The sequence below is a fragment of the Aotus nancymaae genome, unplaced genomic scaffold (genome assembly GCF_030222135.1).
Source record: "Aotus nancymaae isolate 86718 unplaced genomic scaffold, 86718_ANA_hifiasm-v0.15.2.pri h1tg000030l, whole genome shotgun sequence".
Classification (NCBI taxonomy): Eukaryota; Metazoa; Chordata; class Mammalia; order Primates; family Aotidae; genus Aotus; species Aotus nancymaae.
This window is the reverse complement of record NW_026988443.1, coordinates 8,632,776-8,655,766: the sequence shown is the minus strand read 5'-3', so window position 1 is coordinate 8,655,766 and position 22,991 is coordinate 8,632,776. Positions and strand designations below refer to the sequence as shown.

Below are 22,991 nucleotides of genomic sequence, written 5' to 3'. Positions count from 1 at the left end.
ATTTTATGAACCTCTGATTGAGAATCACTGATCTAAAGACATAGCTTATTCAATAAAGCTTAATGTTACCACTAAGGCATAGTCCCCATCCCAAAAGAAAATCTTTCTCTTTTACAACATTCTTTGATTCACTCCTCTCTTAATTAAATGATGAGAAGATAAAAGGAATGGGGGTAAACTGATATGCTTTTGTTAACACCCTATGGGCATTACTGGAAAATAAAGTAAGAAGACCAGAAAATAATATTAGGAAGACCAGAAAATAGTTATTATAAAACAATATGATCTCTTCTATGGAATATTATATTCATTTCCTTCTCTTACTTCACATCTCCATGTTTATCAGGGCAGCCTTCCTCACTCTGGTGCTAATCAAAAAGGAATCTGCTCCTGTCTTTTCACATATAAACTCCCTCTTTAGCTTTGGCTCCCAAAACTAGACTCACATAGTAACAAGCCTGTTTGAAAGAAATGAAAGTAAAATGTTACATAATTATCAGAAATATCATAACTTACAAAAACAAGTGATAAGATTTTATAAAGCCAGGTTCTTACCAAATGTCTTGTATCAGGCCTTGAAGCTTGCAGTTGTTCAAACTCTTCTATTTTTGCAAGATCTACATCTTCTTTTAGTTCCCAAGTACTATCTTCATATGGCAATGAGCACCATTTTACTAAGTAGTAAATAACAGGCTGTAAAAAAAATTGTTTTCATTTTACTATTTTGAAAAAGAGACTAATAAGAAATAGTTAAACAGAGAACAAAGTACTAGGTTTCAATACTTGGAAAGTTTTAGATTTTTCTTACTTAAAAAATATTTTTACCAAATATTTACCTCACCAGTATCCTTATCTTCACAAAAAGAGACTTCTAATACTCTGTCTACTTCAACGTAGTCTGGGTTAAATGGTTCTTCTTCCATCTAAAATTAAAAGGTAACTTAATTGATAGCTGACAAAGAAGAGGAATGATAAAAGTAAGGACAAATTTACTAGTATTTCACTATAGAACTCGTAAGTTTGATTTCAATGAAATTTCCAATAAATGGAATTCTTCCATTTTCATTTCCAAATGATATCTAGGATATCATGAATAATGTTATCAATAATAAAACCAATCAAATAGCACTAAAAAATAAGGTACTCCAGAAGATACGTGCTTTAAAAAATTCCTGAAAGCAGCCTCTATACCTTTCCTTTACTCCTTTCCTCAGGCTGCAAGAGTTGAAGACCACACATTCCACTGTATGCTCATTTCTCAGCTGTCTCACACACCCTTCATCTTTACCTGATGGTTCTTGTGCTCAAGACCTACTTATTGCACTGACTGCAAACTCTACTGAGGTATCTTAAACTCATTTGTATTTATTTACTCTTCAATCCATAACTTCTCCTGCATTTTCTAACTGGTTAATGGTAACACAGCTCCCTCTCCATAGCCCACACTCAGTGACACAAGTCAGAAATGGAGAAGTCATTTTAGATTCCTTCTTTTTCTTTACCCTCTACACCTAGTAAGTCATCAATCTGTACAAATTCTACTTTTAACTCTAACTGGTTACCAATTTGTACAGATTCTACTTTTAATTCTGAGATTGGTTCCTCCTTCCTCATCCTCACTTCTTAAACTTTTACAAATAATCCTAACTACTGTCTCACCTCCCTTTAATCTGTTTTTCACGTTGGCCCCAGAGTAATCTTTCTCAAATATAAATTTTATATATTGCTCCTTTACTTAAAATTCTTCACTGACTCTCCCCTGTTTGGGCATCAGGTAGGTCCATAGTAGTTTTTGTGGAATAGATGAGATCGTATCTTTTCCTCCAATCTCATCTCCTACAACTCTTAACATCTTGCCACAACTTTAACCCAGATTCCATGCTTCAAAAGTACAAAAACATGTTTTTTTTCCAAACTCCATCTTCTGTTGCACCTCTATGTGTTCACCCTCATTCTTCTCTCTTCTGACTTAGATTCTGCCCTTCTCTTGTCTGCTTGGTCAATTTCTATTCCTCTCTGAAAGTCTTACTTCCAACAGCCATCTCAGCTTTCTCTGCTGCCTCTACTCCTCTGTTTAACCTGTTAATGTTGTAGTACTCCATGGCTCTGCCTTTAGTTCTCTTTGCTATCTTAAATCTCTTCTGAGTGATATTTTCATTTCCATTGTTTTTGTATAGGACATACCTAGAAACAAAGAACACTGCCCAACACCAGAATAGTGATATAATACTTTAAGATTAAAACAAAGAAGAAGAGAAAGTGTTATCCGAGGTGACAGATATGTTCATTAGTTTGAGGTGATTATTTCACAATACACATTAAACCCATCAAATTGTGTTCCCTACAAATATGCAACTGTTGTCAAATATACCCCAATTAAAAAAAAACAGATGAATCCACCAAAATCTTCTAAGATCTTCAAAGAACTTACTCATGTAACTAACCAATACCTGCTCCCCAATAATCTACGGAAATAAAAAAAATTAAAAAACAAAACAAAAAGAAACTGATTTAAAACTTTTTTTTCATAGCTATTATTTAATGTTTTATACCTGAATTAGGTGAGAAAAATTAGTCTTAGTAAAATTTAATGATTATTTATTACGTAATTCTAAAATCTTCAGCTTGTTAGGAACTTCTAGATCATAGTAAACAGATGACAGATATTTAAGGTGATGGGAGGATCTCCCAGCATTCATAAACTGACAGGTCATTAGGATCATCCTTTTTTTTTTTTCCCAAATAGAGATGGGGGTCTCACATGTTGGCCAGGCTAGTCTCAAACTCCCGGGCTCAAGTGATCCTCCCACCTGGACCTCCGAAAGTGTTGGGATGACAGGCATTAGCCTCCATACCCAGCCCACATTTCTGAGGTGAATTTAATAATTATAATAGTAATTATGTAGTAAAGATATCTGGCAGATACCACCTTAATCTAGTGATTAATCACCAGTACTGGGGTAGACAGGTATCATGTACACCTTATGTCATTCACTAGAAGAATAAAGCATCACTTCTATGGTGCTCTTTTTAAATATGCCTAACCTAGATCATGAGGAAACACCATACAACCCCAAATTGAGGAACATTCTACAAAATTAATGAGCTGTATGCTTTAAAAATGTCCAAGAAATGAAAAACAGAGACTGACTAAAAGAGATATTACAACTAAATGTAACATGTGCTGCTGGATTAGACTCTGGACCAGATAAATACACACACACACACACACACACACACACACTCTCTCTCTCTCTCTCTCTCTCTTTCTTTTTGTTATAAAAACATTAGTGGAACAATTAGTGAAATATGTATAAGGTCTGTGGATGAGATAATAGTACTACATCAATTTTAGTTCTATTTTTATGAAAGAGAATATAGTTGTTTTTAGAAAATATATACTAAAGTGTCTGCAACGTTAAAATGGTTTAGAAAAAGATATGTGTGTGACAGGGACACAGAAAGAGAGACAGAGAGAATGAATACAAATGATAAAGCAAACATAGTAAAATGTTAACATTTGGAAAATCTAGTTAAAATAAATGTGGGAATTCACTGTAGTATTTTTGTGACTATTTTGTTTAAAAGAAAAAGTTCAAATTAAAAACATTTAGATGAACTTAAAACTGCTCTAAAAGGAATCTATTAGGAAAACTTGGAGCTGGAAAGAACATCAGACCATTTAGTGAGGCATAAAGAGGTAAATAAATTTTTTCAGTGAGGTTCTGTTCACATACATGAAGGTGGTATAGAAAATATGCAATATATTTCATGTACTGAAAAATCGTATTTTCTATTAACTTGCTAGATTATCACTTCCTCTACTTGAATAACTTTGCTGATATATTCTTGGTAATATTACCATACCCATATTCAACTCTAAGCATTGAAATACATGCTAGTTTAAAAATACAAGCAAGATCTACCATTATCAGTGTTCCTGTCTCAGCTAGTTTCCAAGCTAATTTTGAGAAGAGAAAAATACTATATGTAGGGAGTATTTGTTTTCAAATATCAACACTGGAAGTCTAAGAATTAAAATAATGTATAATTTTTGATAAATAATACATGTGTTCAGAGACCAACACATAATAGTCTTTTTTTTCTTACGTCTGCAAAAAAATGTGCTCTTTGTGCTTGTCTCAATTTGAATCGTTTGATTTTCTGCTGGATCCTTTTATCTTTCAAAAGCTGCTCTTCTGTGGCCCACTCACAGTGAAGATAGGAGCTAAAATTTTTACAAAAGCCATATATTAGAATGATACAGATAATCATTTTAAGATGTATTTTAAACCATAACATCCAATATAAAACATTATCTTCAACTTTACAAATAGGTAGTTTATCATTTAATTTTAAAGAATTCATATCATTTCTAAAATAAAGTAATTGTGATCACTACATGCTAAAGAGTTCATAGTCTAAAGGTACACAATTTGCCATATAGAAACAGAACAGTAAAATGATCAAAAATGTAATAGCAAGGTGTAATTTTTCTATTGTTTTTTTCCCTATAACAGTTTTGTCATGATCAGAAAGCTAACTTGTTTTGAAACGAATGTGATTTAAAATGCTTTCATGGAGGTATAAAGAAAAGTTGGAAAATACACAAAAAGAAGAGTAAATGATTTTTCCCCAGTTAGAGACTCTTATAGGTTAACTGACCTATATCCAAAATTAAAATTAAAAACTTTAAGGTCAGATCATCACATTGTATACATCTGACATAAAAACCCAAAGATGAAGAAAAACATTTTTCTTTCTTTTTTAAAGAGATGGAGTCTCATTATGTTACCCAGGCAGGCCTCAAACTCCTAGGCTCAAGAGATCCTCTTGTATCAACCTTCAGAATAGCTGAGAGTATAGGTAGATTAGAAATGTCTTTTATAAGAATAATGAAATCTGAAAAGTTCAACAATACAATGAATGCTGTCTGTAAATTATAAAAGCATATTTTATAAAGATTCCTGCATTTTGATGTTACTAATTAACATATGCTGAAAAAAAACATTCAATTTTAACATGAAAGGTTTTCAAATGGACCGTTTTTACTTTGTAATGATTCTTAAGTTATGCAAGTATAAATAATAAAAATTATCATAAAATATGGATAAAATGAAAATCATAATTTTACTTAGTTTATTAAATATATTAATTTATATGTAAATAACATCTTATTTTTCTAACTCTGATACTTACTAATTCTTGTATTTTACAAAAAATTCTTCTGTATCAATCATCACTCCAGGTGATATCTAAGAAAAGAAAATCAGTTAATGGTGACTCTTTTAAACAGGTCACAGAATATGAAGTGTAAAATGTAATGTACTACTACTTACTTCCTTTTTTACAATTCTAGAAGATAGAATTTTGTCTACAATTGCAGCATCTTCTTCACTCGGATTCTCCTATGGGAGGGAGGAAAGAAATACTGACGGAACATATTCTGAAAGATCTTTTAGTTGCCACTTTGTATGTTTATGAACATACTACAATTCAACAAACATTTATATAGCATATGTGCCAGACTCCATGTTACATGTTAGAAACACAAAAATGAAAAAAAATATCGTTACTGTCCTCGTCATCATCTGCATCATCTTTGTAGCAAACATATTGTGTTTTTTAATGTACTAGTCATTATTCTAAGCATTTTGCACATATTAATCTGCTGTCTTCATTATTTTCATTTCCATTTTACAGATTAGGAAATTTAGGCATAGTTAAATAAATATTTGCCCAAGGTACTCAGCTAGTGGCTGAGTGGTTGGCCCGTAATGCAGATAAGGGGGATTTATAATTAAAAAATGATAGAAGAGGGAAGTACATGTGGCATTCAGGCAAATGTGTTCATAAAAGAGAGGACTGAGTGCTTATGGAGAAGTAGCAGGAGATGAAGCCAGATAATCCACCGCACAAAGGGGTTTACACACTGTGCTAAAAAGGCAACATTAGTTTTGTAAGAGTTAGGAAACTATTAGAGGAGTTTTCAGTAGAAAAATAATGTGATTAGACTTGTAATTTAGAAATATTCTGCAGAATAGATAGTTTGAAGAATTTCAAGAACATATATTTAGGAGGCAGAAAGTGTAGTGACAACCTGGATGAAGAGGCAAAGGAAAATGAGAGGATGAATCCTTAGGTTTCTAATTTGAGTGACTATATTAACTAGTATGGAATCCAGAAGGATAAGTTGGAGCAATTTTTAGGAAGAAAAATAATCCAAGTATTTTATAGAATTTATGTTGGTTTAAAATGTTTTGCAGTCATAATCCCAAATACGCTTACCACAAACAATTGTAAAGGCTGTTCACCAGGTAAAGGAGCTGAATTCTTTTTAATTTTCATAGAGCCTTTCACCTCTTCTTCAGATTGCTTCCCTTCTGCATCTTCTGCATATTTTTTTCTTTTAATTTGTCGATTTGATCTTCTTTTCTGTAATGAACCACAAGGATCAGATTTATGTAATTTATTTTGAAGAAAAGATTTTAAAAATAATTACCCCTAGAGCTGGCAATTTTGTATATTAAATTTTCAACATGACACTCAATGCTCATTTTTTCCTCTTTTGTTTTATTTAGAGGAAGATTATAATTTGCTGTTTGCCACAGGCTTACACTCTTCCTACAATCTCAAACAACAAAGGTTAGTAATAATTTTATTATGTTAATTTGGAAATCATTAAAAATAAAGAGATCTCTTTTTTGTAAAAATATTATTTCACAGGTTGGGCAAAATATATTAGTAATATCTTTATTACTGCATTACTTTTCTTTAGGAACTACTGTTAAGAATAAAAAGGTATTTGTTTTATTTAACTATTTCATAGTTAGGGCAATAAATATTTAAACTATTAATAATTTCACAGTTTAGGTCCCAAACCTAAAAAGTGTATCAGATAAATATTGGGTAAATAGTTAGTTGGGGGTATAAATCCAGAAGAATAAATTAAATAGTATTTGCCAAAGCACGTAAAATTGTGTTTAAAGCAGAAAAAAAAAATATTTAAAAAGAAATGCACAAAATTGGAAGGCATTCAATCTACCAAATAATTAAATTTGAATGAAGAAACTGTTTTACTAACTTTAGTAGCTCTCCTTAAATATAAAGAACATCACTATTATCAAACAAAATTAAGCCTTTTACAAAGTATTACATGTAGTAAGATAATTTTTAAATAATCTAAGTAATTTTAAATCTGGAATCAAATATACATGGTTTTACTTACCTCCCTAAATATCTAATATTTGTTTCAAAAGTTTTATATTTCATGGAAAACTTGAAAAACAAAAACAAAGTTACATCTCTTTGGTATTTCTACGGTGAAGATAAAAACTCAGGTTCGTTTGAAAATCTAAAGGGCTTAGGTATATTTTAAATTTCCCTTATAATCTCATGGGGTAGAGACATTTCACAGGGGTAGTGGCATCTCAACCAACTGTTCTATTGCTCAATATTTGGCAAATTTCTCTCTTCTTTTTTCTAGTCAAATTTCTTGTACATATTTAGTAACTTCATGACACTTCCAAAAAATGGAACCAGCAAAATAAACCACAAGTTCTTTTGGTTTTTGCCTGTCTTCTATTTGGCAGGTCTTTAATTTACCTTCACAGCCATGACAAAAATGTCTGAGTCACTGCTTCAGTTTGGTGACAAACGAAATACATGCAGTCATGCCTCTGCCTCTCTCTCTTGTGAACAGTAAAAGGGACTGAGAGAAAGAAAGGCACTCATATGGTCAGCCAAATGTACTAGATAACACCATGCCTCATGTAGGACGGGTCAATGTCTCTTGGCCATGAAGACATTGACATTTCAAACCTCAAAGTAACACAGTCTTTTATATGGTGGCATATAAAAATTCTAATTAAAGGGCTACTAGAAACCCAATTTTCCTTCATCCTATTTTCAAAAGGATATGAATTACTTATTATTCCCTAGGAGGGGGGAATTCTATGGATTTCTAACACTAGGCTAAAAGAATATTTAGAATTCTGTTATGGGCACCATATAGATCTTAATGTTCAAGAATAGTTTTAATTAATAAACAACTATGACATTTATTATTTTAACAACACATATTATCAATGTCTCATTAGGCATGACTTTTAAATAATGAAATGTGAGAATAGTTCAGTACATTTTTTAAAAATTCTGTTAGAGGTTTTCAGCATTAGTTTCCTTTGTGGTCACTTAGACATTTATTATACTTAGAAATAACTCACTCAGTTTTTAGTAAATAGTAAATGAGTGACCTCAAAGAATCTTTTAAGTTCACAAACGTGCATTCAGATAGAATGAAGGCTACTTATTGTAAACCGTTCCCTCATCCTGCAAAGATTTTGTCTAACAGATTAATTTAAAAGTTTATGAATTATGAGATTATAGATTTTGCCATAAATTACATTCCACTAGAGTACATAGTTACACATTAGTTAGGTAAAGCCAAATAAGGTATCATCTCACCAATTATCTTTCTCTGCCATACGTCACTACTAGTTTAAAAACATAAAAAAAGAATCTGATGTCCACATTTTTGGCATGTGCTTTTTTTGGCTTTCTTTCTCCATGATGTTTTTTAAAGCACAACTTAAAATCTTGATAAATTGTCCCTTCTAATTTCTTACTTTTAGCTTCTTAAGTCTTAATGGCTTCAACAGATCAGCCCATAGCACTTTACATAGGAGGTCAGAAGCATGTTTTAAATGACTAATATACTACTTCACTATGTTAACATTGAACTTGTTTCCTATAATAATCCTAATAGTATAATCTGTTACAGGAGCATTTTTCTTTTTAATTTAGGTCTCTAAATATAGGTGGACTACTAGAATATTCTCTATTAAGATTAAAGGTAACAAAATTAAATACCAAATCACATTTTTAGATTTCTACCTGATTCCAAACCTTAATTAGTTTCCAATGTGGATGAAAGCTACATAGACTTTTCCAACATTTATGTAATGACACAATGAAATATATCAATCATATAGATTTATAACTATTAGAAAATATTTTTACCTTCACCATTTTTTTGTGTGTGTGTTAAAGCAACACACCTGTCAAAACAACCTAATACTACAGTGAAAAACATGGAAGAAATGTTCATGTTGACCTAGCCTATCATTTCATTGTTTGGTAATTACATAATGGAAAAATGGCCAGCATTATTCCAGCAAAAAATTTAACTAAATTTAATCATATGGTATAAATTAAATGTACGTTTGCCTAAGTTAAGGATAACATATGATGAAAAAGCCAGGCCATGTAATATTAAGGAGCTTCAGTCACTGCCCTTACCTCAACTCTTGCAGCAGCCCAGGAGCCTTGAGCCACTACTCTCCCATTGGATAAGAAGCTGCATAAGGAAGAAGAAAGGCCATTCAGGGGCTTTCTGGCCCCATAATTCACAACTGCCACCACCCCTACGGCCTACAGTCATACTTTAATTATTAGAGAGCAGAGGGTGGCCTGAATTATTATGACCTTCACTATATATAATTTTAACTTCACAGGGTTATTTTGAATATTCACCTATTCAAAAAAAAAAAGGCAAAATGCAACAGTATTTCTTCTGTCTATGTTAGGGAATTTTTAATATAATCAGTTATCTTTTCTTCACAGAAGCAGATCAAAGGAATTATTTCTAGGAATGATTCAATCTATTGCTCTGTTGTTTGTATGTGATTAAAAAAATTACTATGTCCATCAAGTTCATTCAAAAGCACTTTATAAGCACAGGATAATATTATTAAATACTCCTCTATGCTAAAAGCCATCAAGGACTTTGTATTGTTACTTAACTTATCTGGGCTTCAGTTTCATTATCTGAACAATGAGGGGTTGGAGAGGATATGTTAGTTTCCTCCCACGTCTAATATTCTATGGTAATACTACCAGGAGCATATTGTAATAATACTACCTTACAATTTCTACCATACTACAAAATGTATTTTTACTTCTAAACTAAAGTGTAAATATCCACAAGGCAATATTATGCTAACTAAATAATTCTAATAGTGTTTTATTTCTAGAAAAAAGTTGTAATACTCACTTGAGAGTCTTGATCTTTTAATGTATGCTGTGGCATCTGTTCTGCATCAGATATTTCATCTGAAGATTCGTTCTTTCTTTTTTGTTTCTTACCCAATGTAATAATGAGTTTGCTGTTTCAAGAGGAAAAGAATAAAAAGTAAGAATTCTTCGAATTTTCCTAAATTTAATTAAGACTGTCATGACAAACTTTCTTCCACTTTGTATCACTTGCATGTCCAACCAAGGATGATAACTATCCTGAAATCCATGTTGACATTTTCAAAACATAAACTCTATTTTAATGGAACAAACACCATCCAATTCTATGTTTGGAAGTACAATTAATGTACTTCTAAACACAAAAAGGTAGTCAAGTAGGGCAGGTGTAGTGGCTCACACCTGTAATCCCAGCACTTTGGGAGGCCAAGGTGGGCGGATCACCTGAGGTCAGGAGTTCGAGACCAGCCTGGCCAACATGGTGAAACATCGTCTCTACTAAAAATAAAAAAATTAGCCAGGCATGGTGGCAGGCATCTGTAATTCCAGCTACTTGGGAGGCTGAGGCAGGAGAATTGCTTGATCCCAGGAGGCAGAGGTTGCAGTGAGCCAAGACCGTGCCATTGCATTCCAGCCTGGGCAACAAGAGTGAAACTCCATCTCAACAAACAAACAAACAAATAAATAAATACATTTAGTGGGCTAAAAAAAAAAAGGCAGTCAAGTCTTATCACTTGTTTTTTAGGCTCAAGATTACTTTTCATAGGAAAAATGTGAGGTGACATAACTATTTATTTTATCTTGCAGATTTGGAATGACAGATTTTCTCTCTTATTCAATTCAAATTCCACTTATTATCCTTGAATCCCCCTATTCGTTAAAAGCCTGTAATTCTTTCTACTCTACAGTAGAAAGACAATTACTTAAGACACTTTAACAATTAGTTGTTCTTTAATTCTTTCATTTATGTTAAGGCTTATCCTAGCTGTACTCTATATTCCTAAGGATAAGAAATATTATGTTTTATATTCCTATAGCATGTATGTCTCAGTATATCTTTATATATGTATGTTTATATATATTGATATTTACATACATACACACCAGATGGAGCTATCTAAAACAGAAAGTGTTTTTTTTTTTTTTTGTCTTGATGAGAGGTATAAATATATAACTCTCACGTTTCTTATCTGCTTCAACAGAGGCAGGGGCATGATCTTAGACCACAGTAATTGTTAATCAGCAATAGACTATTTTAAATATCTATATTATAAAAACTGAAAATATCCCAAATACTTTCAGATAAGATTTATCAAAAAGATATCAGAATTCTTTCAACAACTATTTATTAATGTAGGAGAATTTGGAGGTTAAGAGCATGTACTTTGAAATCACAGGGTCAAAGATTTAAACCCTGACTCCACCGTGTACCTATCTGTGAGACACTGAAATCACAGGGTCAAAGATTTAAACCCTGACTCCACCGTGTACCTATCTGTGAGACACTGGGCAAATTACTTGATGTCTTTTAGCCTTAGTTTCCTTGCTTGGAAAATAGGGATATCATAGTAACTACTGTTGCTGAGAATTAAGTGAGACAATGTATGTCAGCTCCTAGCACAGTCTTGATACATAATAATTTCTCAACTAATGCTAACAACTTCTAATTATTATATGCCAAGCACTTTCCCAGGCTCTAGGATTTGAAAATATAGTGACACATTTCCTAACCTTAAAGTATCATAGTTAGACTATGATCACAGCTAAAATGCCAAAGTGGTGGTTAGCACAGGATGCAATGTGACCACAAAGGAAGAAGTGTCCACACTTATAAAAGAGTAAAGGGGGGCCGGGTACAGTGGCTCATGCCTGTAATCCCAGCACTTTGGGAGGCCAAGGCGGGCAGATCACAAGGTCAAGAGATTGAGACCATCCTGGTCAACACGGTGAAACTCCATCTCTACCAAAAACACAAAAATTAGCTGGGTGTGGTGGCATGCATCTGTAGTCCCACCTACTCAGGAGGCTGAGGCAGGAGAATCGCTTGAACCCAGGAGGCAGAGGTTGCAGTGAGCTGAGATTGCACCACTACACTCCAGCCTGGCAACAGAGTGAGACTCCATCTCAAAAAAAAAAAAAAAAAAAAGTAAAGGGGGCTTTACAGAATAGATAACATCTGATATGATGAAAGGAAGTTTAACAGGTAGTGAAAGAAGTGGTAGAGTACATTCCAGGCAGAGGAATGAAAACCATAGAAGAGTAAGGAGAATATTCAGTGGTAATATGACAGGAACACAAAGAGTACCCAGAAGGAGGCAGCAGACAGCTGGGCAACCAGAAAGGGTGAAGATCACAGACACACAAATAGTTCACATTTTAAGGCCAACTTTTAAGCTCTTAAGAACAGGAATTTGAAAGGAATCTGTCTTGTTCATCACTGGCAACAAATGTTTAATGACTATGTAGTGAGTTACTTTGAATAAATGGAAAAAATAAAGCATTTGCAAGATATAAGCACTGTAAGCAAGGGGGTAATGCAATGACAAACAAGTGAAATGCAAGGCAGGGAAACCAATGATAAGGTAAATGACAATTCAGAGGAGAGAGTGTAATCTAGAGCTATGGGAATGTGGATGAAGAGGTTAAGAAAGACAGAACTTTTTAATGTGAAAGCAGAACCAACAGGACTCAGTTGACTGGATGACTAGACTTGAGGTGAGAAAAAGTTATAGAATGATTTTTCCCTATATTATTCTTGTATTGGTATGATTACCACATTCAACAGAATAATAGAAATTCTTACTTGGTGTCTCACCTGCACGGTTCTGAATATGTGAAGAAAGCAAATAACAGTAAGAAATACAGCTTACGTTGGAAGCAGGAAATCAGAGGAAACACAAAGATATTCCGAAGCAACATTAAGGAACCAACCATAGTTACACTTCATTCCCTTTTGCCACTTTCACTGTTTACTTCCTCTCTGTTCTAGTCCCCTTTCCTTCTCTAGTTTCTTTCCTAAAATAAAAATCTGCCTTGAGGCTATATTTACTGTTAGATACCATATGATCTTGTTCTTCCTCCTTTGTATCCACAGTTCTCAAGAGTCATTTCCGTTTCATTCCTCGACCCACTAAAATCTCAACTCTTAAAAACTACTTTTAATATTTACAGCTTCCATTTATTCAGTGTTTACTATGAGTCAGCCTCTGTGCTGCATTCTCTCACTTGACATTCATACAACTTTGAAAGGCAAGTACTATTATTTTATAAGAGGAAATTGAGGGTTAGAGAAGTTAAATAACTTGTTCAAAGTCACACAGGTAGTAAGAATAGAGACAGAAACTAAATATGCTTCACTCCAAAGCCTGAACTCCTCATGCCTAAGGACTCAAAAGACCTTTGAAATGGCAAATCCAACAGAACTTTAAAAAGTCTTCATGTATAACAGGTAACTGTTTACTTGTGGCACCCTTCTTGGCTCCCTGTTACAAGACTCTTCTGGTTCTCACTAAACTTGCTTTTACTAAATTTTGGCTCTTATTCTTGCATCTACTCTTTGAATGTTAGTTTTCCATAGGATTCAGTCATTGACAAGTCTTCTCTGCCAGACTCTTAAACTTCAGTTTTTCTCAAAGTTGTTTTCAGCCATCTTCCTTCTCTATATACTGTCCCTGAGAGATTTCATTTAATCTATTCTTAACTACCACCTAGAAGTTAAAGATCCTCAAATCTCTTATCTCTAGTTCAGATCTTTCCCCTAAGCTTCACATTCAATAACTAATTGCTTATTAGACATATCCATATGGGTATCTCATAGGTATCACAACCTCAAAATGCCCCCCAATCCAATCTCTCATTTTCCATAACCCTATCAGTGCAAGTCTACTAATATTAAAGTGTAATGTAAAGTCAGAAAAGTGCACACATAACAGTACTGCTCAATCAATTTTTTTCAAACTGAAAATACTTGTATAGCCAGCTCCCAGATCAAGAAACAAGACATTATTAGTTTCCCAGAAACGCCCTCTCATGCCTCTCCCAGTAAGAACCTCCTCCTAATGAAATCCATTACTCTGCTTCTAAATATTTGCTACATCCTAAGGCACTGGTGCAGATGATTTTTAATGGCAAAGTCAGGGACAATACTAAATAAAACTGGGTAGTAAAAATACATATTTGATACTTTCTCCTACTTGCTATCAATCTCCAACCTAAATGTGTATTTTCAACTAGTTTATAGAAACAACAAACAGAGAATGTAGTTGTTTAAATAACAATCTCCTATGAAATGGAAATCATTGCCTATTAATATCCTTCATACATTGCTTAAAAAGTTATTTTCTCAATGTTCGGTAAGTTAAATGAATTATGTGAATGCACATTTGGATGCAATATCTTATGCAGCTGCTTAAAGACTCAAATCCCAATGAATTAAAAACTTGAATGAAATGAGAAGCAGATATTCAAATATTTTTTAAAATTTATAAATGACTATGAACTGGTTCTGCTATTCCTTTACAGTAGCATAAGGGGATTTAAAGATTATTCTCTATGGACAAAGGACTAAGGTGCTTAAACGTTATCTTTATAGATAAATTTTAACTAAATCTCTAGAAAATAAATACTAATAAATAAATACTAACTACTAAGTAAATCTTAAACACTTGCCCTTTTGAGTGGTAGGGATAGGTTAGATAAAAACATTTCCTGTCACACCTTAGATAAGCCTTTTGTTATACTAATTATTTGAAAATTTTACTTAAAAACCAAAAAGCAACTTTCACTTTATTTTCCACATATTCTGTATTATTCTTCCAACATTGTTCTACATCTCTGGAATGGCATCTTATTTCACAAACTCATTAGTCATTTTTAACAACCCATGCAAGTCTTTTTCAGATTCTAACTTTTAAGAGATATTTCAGATATAATAGTATTTTCCTACTAAACCTTCTAAGTCCAAAATGTTACAAAAATGCCTTTTTGATATAAAAAGGGTACATTTCCATGATAGGAAAAAAGTCAGTTCTGAAATCATTTTGACTGATATAATTCTAGTGGCATTTTAAAATTAGATTTTTAAAAAAACAGTTATTCTGAGGGAGGGAGGGAGGGAGGAAGGAAGGAAGGAAGGAGGGAGGGAGGGAAGGAGGGAGGCAGGGAGGGAAGGAAGGAGGAAGGAGTATAAGTCAGGCATAGTGGTGTGTACCTGTAGTACTAGCTACTTGGTAGACTGAGGTGGGACGATGACTTGAGCCTAGGAGTTTTAGGCCTGACTAGGCAACGAAGTGAATTCCTATTTCTAAAATATTATACATTTTTTTAAATAAAATGAGGCCAGGCGCCGTGGCTCATGCCTGTAATCCTGGCACTTTGGGAGGCCGGGGGGATCACGAAGTCAGGAGTTCAAGACCAGCCTGACCAACATGGTGAAACCCCATCTCTACCAAAAATAAAAGATTAGTCGGGTGGGGTGCAGTGTGCCTGTAATCCCAGCTACTCAGGAGGCTGAGGCAGGAGAATCGCTTGAACCAGGGAGGCTGATGTTGCAGTAAGCCGAGATCATGCCACTTGCACTCCAGCCTGGGCAACAGAGCAAGATGCCGTCTCAAAAAAAAAAAAAAATTAAATGATTTATCTATTTATCTAGAGAGAAAGAGAGATATTAAAAATAGGGTTATTTACATTGAACCTTGAAAACTGTAAAACTTATCAATTTAGTATAGGTTCTAAAATGGTATCTAGGTAATATTACAAAGAGGCATTAATTAGGTTGGTATCAGATCAGTAGTGCCTACATGTTTAAGGAAGGCTTCATGAAAGCTATTTAAAATACAGATTCTGGCCAGGCATGGTGGCTCACACCTGTAATTCCAACATTTTGGGAGGCCGAGAAGAAAGGATCACCTGCGGTCAGGAGTTCAAGACCAGCCTAGCCAACCTGGCAAAACCCCGTCTCTATTAAAAACACAAAAACTAGCCAGGCATGGTGGCACATGCCTGTGATCCCAGATATTTGGGAGATTGAGGCGGGAGAATTGCTTGAACCTGGGAGGCGGAGGTTGCTGTAAACCGAGACTGTGCCACTGCACTCCAGTCTGGGTGACACGGCAGGACTCCCTGTCTCAAAAATAAAATAAAATACAATAAAATACAGATTCTTTATGAAAAAACGTCAAACAAACTCAAACTGACATACAGTCTACAAAATAACTGGCCAGTATGTTACAAAAATGAAAACATTATAAAAGAAAAAAGTCTGAGGCACTATCCTAAACAGAAGGAGACTAAGGAGATATGACAACAAAATGAAATGTGGGATCCTGAACTGGCCAACAAAAGGGAACTGACAAAACTTGCATGAGGTCTGCAGATAAGTTAATAGAATTATTAAAATGTTTATTTCCTGGTTTTGATAATGGTGCCATGGTTCATAAGATGTTAACATTTGAGGAAGGTGAGTGAAGAGCCTAAGGGAACTCTGACCTATTTTTGTACTTCTGACATTACTTCAAAAGAAAAAGAAAAAAATAACCCAACCAGATTTGTGGGTCCCAAACCCAGGATTCTGATCTAGAAACTAGGACTCCAATATGAATTTTAAAATATTCCACAAGAGTTCTGGTGCTCTACCAGGTTTGGGAACCACTGGCTCAGAGAGTAAAATTAGTACAGAAAACTCCAGGAACAAATATTCAGGATAATACAACTATTTTATATTTATAGAATACCATTGAAAGTGTTCTATACTTTATAAAGTGTTCTATAAATTTTAAAGTGCTTTTGCCTACAATACCTCAGTTGATTCTGAGAAAAACTCTGAGATAGGCAAGGCAGGTAGGTATTGGTCTCACCACACAGACAGGCAGTGTTCAGCTCCAAAACGTGATCCCTTTATTCCTGATTATGATTTCCAACACATCTTATTGATTTAAAAATGACACATATACTTCAACCAGTCAACAGATATTTAATATCAGTAAACATAATGACTAAAGATAAATATGAACCATATTATCTTTTAGTAAATTTTAAAGATTAAAATTTACCTGACTCTCATAAAACCAGAAATCTCTATTATCTATACAATGACAACAGATAGCCATAAATATTATCTGAAGGAAATCAGATGTTTCAGAAGTAAAAAAAATAAAATCAGTTAAGCACTTTTTTGCTATAGAACGCTCCATTCTTCCATCAAGGATTACAAAGAGTTTACTACATTATATACTAGAATACAATTTCATTATAAATATATGCTTCAAATAAACTGATAGTTTGCTATTCTAAGGAGAAATATCCCCAAAGAAAAGCAACAAAGTGATACAGAATATATTAATAATAAAAAGCTTTATGCAAATTTTGTTCGTAAAAACATTAAAGGATCTGTTATCAATGTTAGCAAAATCTGGCAACAGATACTCAGGCAAGGAAAAAACCTAAATATCAAACATGGGTTGTTTCTGACAGCAAAGGGCAATTTCAAACTAAAGTATGAATTTGAAATGTTAATTCATTTGGTAAGTACAGGCAGTAGAAAACCACAATGTTTATACTTGATGTGTCTATATTTGATTTTCAGATATAATTTATGCACTTATTTCAATCCTGCCCACGTATTAGTAGTACTTGTTGTGCAACAAGCTGCATTCTACACTGCATCAATCTGTAATTGCCCCCTGTTGATTCTCTCATTGCAATAATTGAACAAACAATGAATCTTATCAAATTAGTCAATTTGTTGTAATTAATACACTCAATTCATCATAAGAGAAGAAAACAAGCAAAAATACAATGTCACATTATTTTTTCTTTGCAAGTCCAGTGAAAGGTATTGAGGCTATTTTTAAGTCCTCAAATACAAACTTAAAAAACATACACACACACCTTTAACTCAGTGAAATGATGCCCATTTAAAGTTCAACTCAAGACCCCAGCTTAAATTCATCTTGGAAAAACAAGCTAGTTTTAAAAAGGGAGTTAAAACTCTAATCCTTAAATATGTGAAAGTTACGTTGTACTATATAAGCTTTTGGGAACTTGGACTATTACTTCCTGTTTAAAGTTGGACATCTTTTTTTTTTTTTTTTTCAGAAAGGCTGAATTTACTGAGGTATTTCATGTAAAAAAGAACTAAGAATCCAAGTTATTAGCTAAGTATTAATCAGTCAATACATTTATTAGTACAGTTCAATTCTTAAAAGATACGTATTGTTTTTTACATATTAACATCTCTGCAATTGGGAATCATTTTAATAATCAATGACATGCCATAGTGTTAACTAGCAATATTTTTTTGTCTTCTACTGACACATAAAATTAATGGTGTGTCTGTCTTATAATTAATGACACCTTAGACTCAATAAAACATGGTACATCTATTTGCCAATGATAAATCTTACTAGCATGATTCATATAAAGGTACCATTCTTAAAAACAGAACTGTTAATCCTTTTTTTTTTTTTTTTTGAGACAGAGTTTCACTCCTATTGCCCAGGCTGGAGTGCAATGGCTCTATTTTGGCTCACCGCAACCTCCGCTTCCCGGGTTCAAGTGATTCTCCTGCCTCAGCCTCCCTGAGTAGCTAGGATTACAGGCATGCACCACCATGCCCAGCTAATTTTGTATTTTTAGTAGAGATGGGGTTTCTCCATATTGGTCAGGCTGGTCTCAAACTCCTGACCTCTCAGGTGATCCACCCGCCTTGGCCTCCCAAAGCACTGGGATTACAGGCACGAGCCACCGTGCCCGGCCTAAAACTATTAATCTTATTTGAAATTAGTTACAATAAGTTACATACATATCAACTGTTTGTGAGGATGAAGATGTTTCAGATTTTTACTAAGTTTTGTAATTTACATGCAAGCAGTAAAATCAGTAAAACATTTTATCTGCTTGGCTTTAAAAAACCTAGAACTTACATGAAGACTACTAATGAATAGTATGTCTAACAATCAAAAATTCATAATAAATGTATACCATGCATTTTGACAACCGCTCTTTCATTTATCATATACCAATAAACAATTAATTAACATATTTATATTTAATTCAAGCATATATTATTTCAAAATTCCTACTGTTTTGAAAACTTTGCAAGCAGGGCCTCATATGTCACTTTATTAACAAGAACTATGAAGTGACAATTTCTAATGATATATCTTATTTTTCTCTCAGATTTTGTTCATCTTATTTTTCCTTTAGATTTTATTATACAGATGAGAATGTCTCTCTAAAAATGTACATGTGGACATACATGCTAGTTTTGTTAAAAATACACACCTATACATATATGTATATGTATGATAGCATGTAATTAATAAATGTTATTTTCCTTCCTTCCTTCTTGGAGGTTCAAGACTACAGCAAACACAGGCACAATATCATTTTGAGATCTAAATTAATGTTTTATTGTTTTTCTTCATAACATGACTTATACTTAATTTCTACTAGAGTTTGATAAACATCTCCAAATTTAGACATGTTCTGTTTTAACTAAAAGCTGACAACTACTATTTCTGTAACACATACGAAGGATAATTATGGTTAATACAAAAAGGAAAAGAGTTTAATCATAAAGGATAACAACTGATTGAATTTATAGGGCTATGAGAAAATTTTTGAGTAACCAAAAGCTTTCTACTTATGTCAGCCAGATAATCTATAACACAAGTAAATTCCAACTGACAACACGGAAACATAATTTAAATGTCAAAGTAATAAATCATAGATTTAAAAATACTTCTATCAGCCGGGCGAAGTGGCTCACGCCTGTAATCCCAGCACTTTGGGAGGCTGAGGTGGACGGATCACCTGAGGTCAGGAGTTTGAGACCAGCCTGACCAATATGGTGAAACTCTATCTTAAAAAAAAAAAAAAAAAAAAAAACTTCTATCAAATCATGTGAAATCCCATTCCATAATCTAAAACCAAACAGGGCCATAAGAAAATTCTACTGGATATCTTAGCTTCTAAAATAAATTAGTAAAATTCATCCTAACTCTCTACTATTACTAAACTATTAGTTATATCCCTGTGTTTTTATGAATGGATTAGCTTCCATTTCTGTTTTCAATTTAACAAGTTCAACCCTTCGGTATAATTTAAAATTTAACCATCCATCCATCCATCGAGTCCATAAAATTCATCCCATTCCATTCATGGAGTATCTATTATGTACCTACTATTATTGAAGGAATACTATTTTGTATGTAAGGCAGCTTTTAGAACCTGACTGCCAAGATCATAAAAAACACCAAAGCAGATAAAAGTTTTCCAGGCCTATCTCACCCTTCATTTTGCACTTGCATTTCCATTTCAACTCATATCCTTCCACATAACCATGAGCAACTCCCTGAAACTCCAGGCACATTTCAAATTAAATTTATCTATCCTAAATGCTACTTTGGCTAACCTGATCAACAGAAGAGTGGTCATGTCAAAATAGCTATTAATAAATTAATCTATTATTCCCTTTTAACAAGTAGCAACTGTTTTTTTCTGTTTAATTTTTAAGCTGATCATATTTAGGAACAGAGCCTTAATGGAAAGAGAACTGAGGTAGCTGAATGAATGTGGCCTTGAAGGAAAGGGTGTGGCTCCTGGCCTTGGCCTTTTCCTTAAATAGCTATGTTATTTATGTTTTCAGAAAACAATGACTAACATTTACTGAGCACCTAACATATTCCAGGTACTATTTTATATGTTATTACCTGATTTAGTGCTCAAAATAATACTATGCGGCGAGTACTACCCTATCCCCATTTTGCAGAGGAGAAACCTAACGCGTGAGGTGGTTAGCTACTTGTACAGGGTTACCCAGCTTGAAAGTGATAAAACTGGGATCTGAACAAATGCAACTGGCTCCAGAGCCAAATAATTTAACCCCATTATCACACTGTATACCCAATCAAACTCACAGATTGTAAAAATTAAATGAGACTCTAAGAAAGTGCTCTGAAAAGGACATGCGTTGGAAAAAAAAAAGTTAATCTACAAAAGTGACAACGAAAAGGTTTCAAGCACATTAGCAAACAGGGCAGTATTGCTTTTCTTCAGATTAGTTTTCCTAGATTATATCAAATAACATATATGGGTTAAATAAGTGACATCAACTATAAATTACTATTTACAAATTTAGTTACTTTTTAAATTTATATTTTACACTGCTGTTGGTTAAGTCGTACTGCTTTCCAAACTAACTCATATCAATAATTTGTACATTAGCAACAGCCCAATTTTTCTAAAATTAATAGAAAAATAATTTTAAGTGAAATGTTTAGTATATCATAAAATGGTGCTAGTTGAAATGATGAAACCGAACATTATTTAAATGATTCTTCATCCAAAAATTAAATCACAAAATTCAAAAATTACAAAGTATAGTGGCTTATTGGAAGGCACAGTAATGAAGTACTTCAATTGGCTAATACCGGAATTCTGGATTGTATATGAATTTCATTTATTCCAACTATGCCTTTTCCTCCAACATTATAATAATTTTTGTCTTTGACTAATATAAATAAGATACTACTGTTTTACTCCAATAGCTGCATAAAAAACAAACTTCAGTTCTACTTATCTGCGTTCAACTTACGAATTCTTCTATCAAAAAGGCCTATATTTTCAACAATTTTTCTTTTCTAGCAACTACTCAATATTTTACTACGTATTTAGCCAAAATAGAAAAAATATCATTTCTAGTACAATTCTTATTTTGTTTTCTAGAGCTTGCTACCTCTAGAAAAAGTAATTGATTAATGTTATATAATATTAAAATAATTTACTGTGAATAATTTACCTACTCTTAACAAAAATACAGATATCACAAAACTAGTCAGTACTCCACTTCAGTGTTACTATTTCCCTTAACATATCAATTCACTTTTCTAAAAATCGGTTTCTCTCTAATTTAATTATTTCTAGTTTTCTCTTATATACAATGTTTTTTCTTAAACCAGATTTACTTCTGGTATCTTTTGCCTTTAGCTGTTCCCTCCCAAGTTTGAAGCAAATAGCAGTTAGTATAACTTTTGAAGTTTATCAACCAATTTCATTTTATGCATTGTTTTTCAAAAAGTTACTCTTCCAAATAATATTCTACTCTGTCTTGATCTCTGGACAAGTTAAAACTGGAAACCAACTTTTGGTACAGCAAAAAATAAAATATGGGATTTCCTGAATTAAAACTGGGCAGAGTTTTGGAAAAATAAGTTACTTTCATACCTAAAACCTCTAAAAAAATAAAGGAGTAGAAAACTTTCAAATTTCATTTTAGCTGTCTGCAAAAAAATGCAAAATCAATATTATTACTATCTATTTAACAAGAGAGCCCATATTATTTAATAGTTTGGGACTGAATGGCATCAGGACTGAACAAAATAATCTGGTGTTTGCATTTAAAATGCTAAGAATTCATTTGATTTATACAATTGTATTAGTTCTAAATATCTGGATAACATATCAACAATTTCTGAGCAAATGAAAATTTTCATAATAAAGACATTCTTTGTTGTGGACTTGTGAAAAAGAGAAAAGTCAGATTAACCACTTTATGTAAAATTCCACATAAAGTCCTCAAAAATAACCAGTCCTGCAAAAACAATTCTAAACTATGTTGTCTTAGTTATGTTCACCCTTGCTTGCTAAGCAAATATACCTATAAAGCAAATTATAACATTTACTGTATTTTATTTTTTGAAAATGTTTTAGGTAAGTAGCAAAAAATACATAGGATTAATGTATCCTCCTAGAGCAATTCTTTGTCCTTATAATTATCTTGGAGCATTAATCCTCACTTGACCTCTTTATAACATAAAGTAAATCAGACTGTATGGAAGTAAATCAGTAAGAGTTAGCAGCTACTTATTGTTGATTTATATGGTATTAGTTTTTTTTTTTTTTCCATTTCCTTCAGTCCAAAGTTGTGGTTTTATAAGAAAATATTACATTTCATGTTT

At 33.0% G+C, this 22,991-nt stretch overlaps 1 protein-coding gene across 13 annotated transcripts in view; it reads right to left on the bottom strand.

Annotated features, from left to right (window-relative positions):
• Positions 1-22,991, bottom strand: part of CHD9 (chromodomain helicase DNA binding protein 9) — a 267,637-nt gene that overhangs the window by 96,612 nt on the left and 148,034 nt on the right. For all 13 annotated transcript variants that reach the window (XR_001106735.2, XR_001106734.2, XM_064383065.1 and 10 more), the window contains 7 exons: positions 10,055-10,166; positions 6,289-6,435; positions 5,340-5,408; positions 5,200-5,255; positions 4,111-4,228; positions 837-923; positions 556-693 (listed from right to left, as the gene is read on the bottom strand). Coding sequence is in view for 11 of the 13 variants with exons in the window: in XM_064383065.1 (XP_064239135.1) it covers positions 556-693; positions 837-923; positions 4,111-4,228; positions 5,200-5,255; positions 5,340-5,408; positions 6,289-6,435; positions 10,055-10,166 (727 nt within the window). In the remaining 2 variants the exon portion in view is untranslated. The remainder of the gene's footprint in view (positions 1-555; positions 694-836; positions 924-4,110; positions 4,229-5,199; positions 5,256-5,339; positions 5,409-6,288; positions 6,436-10,054; positions 10,167-22,991) is intronic.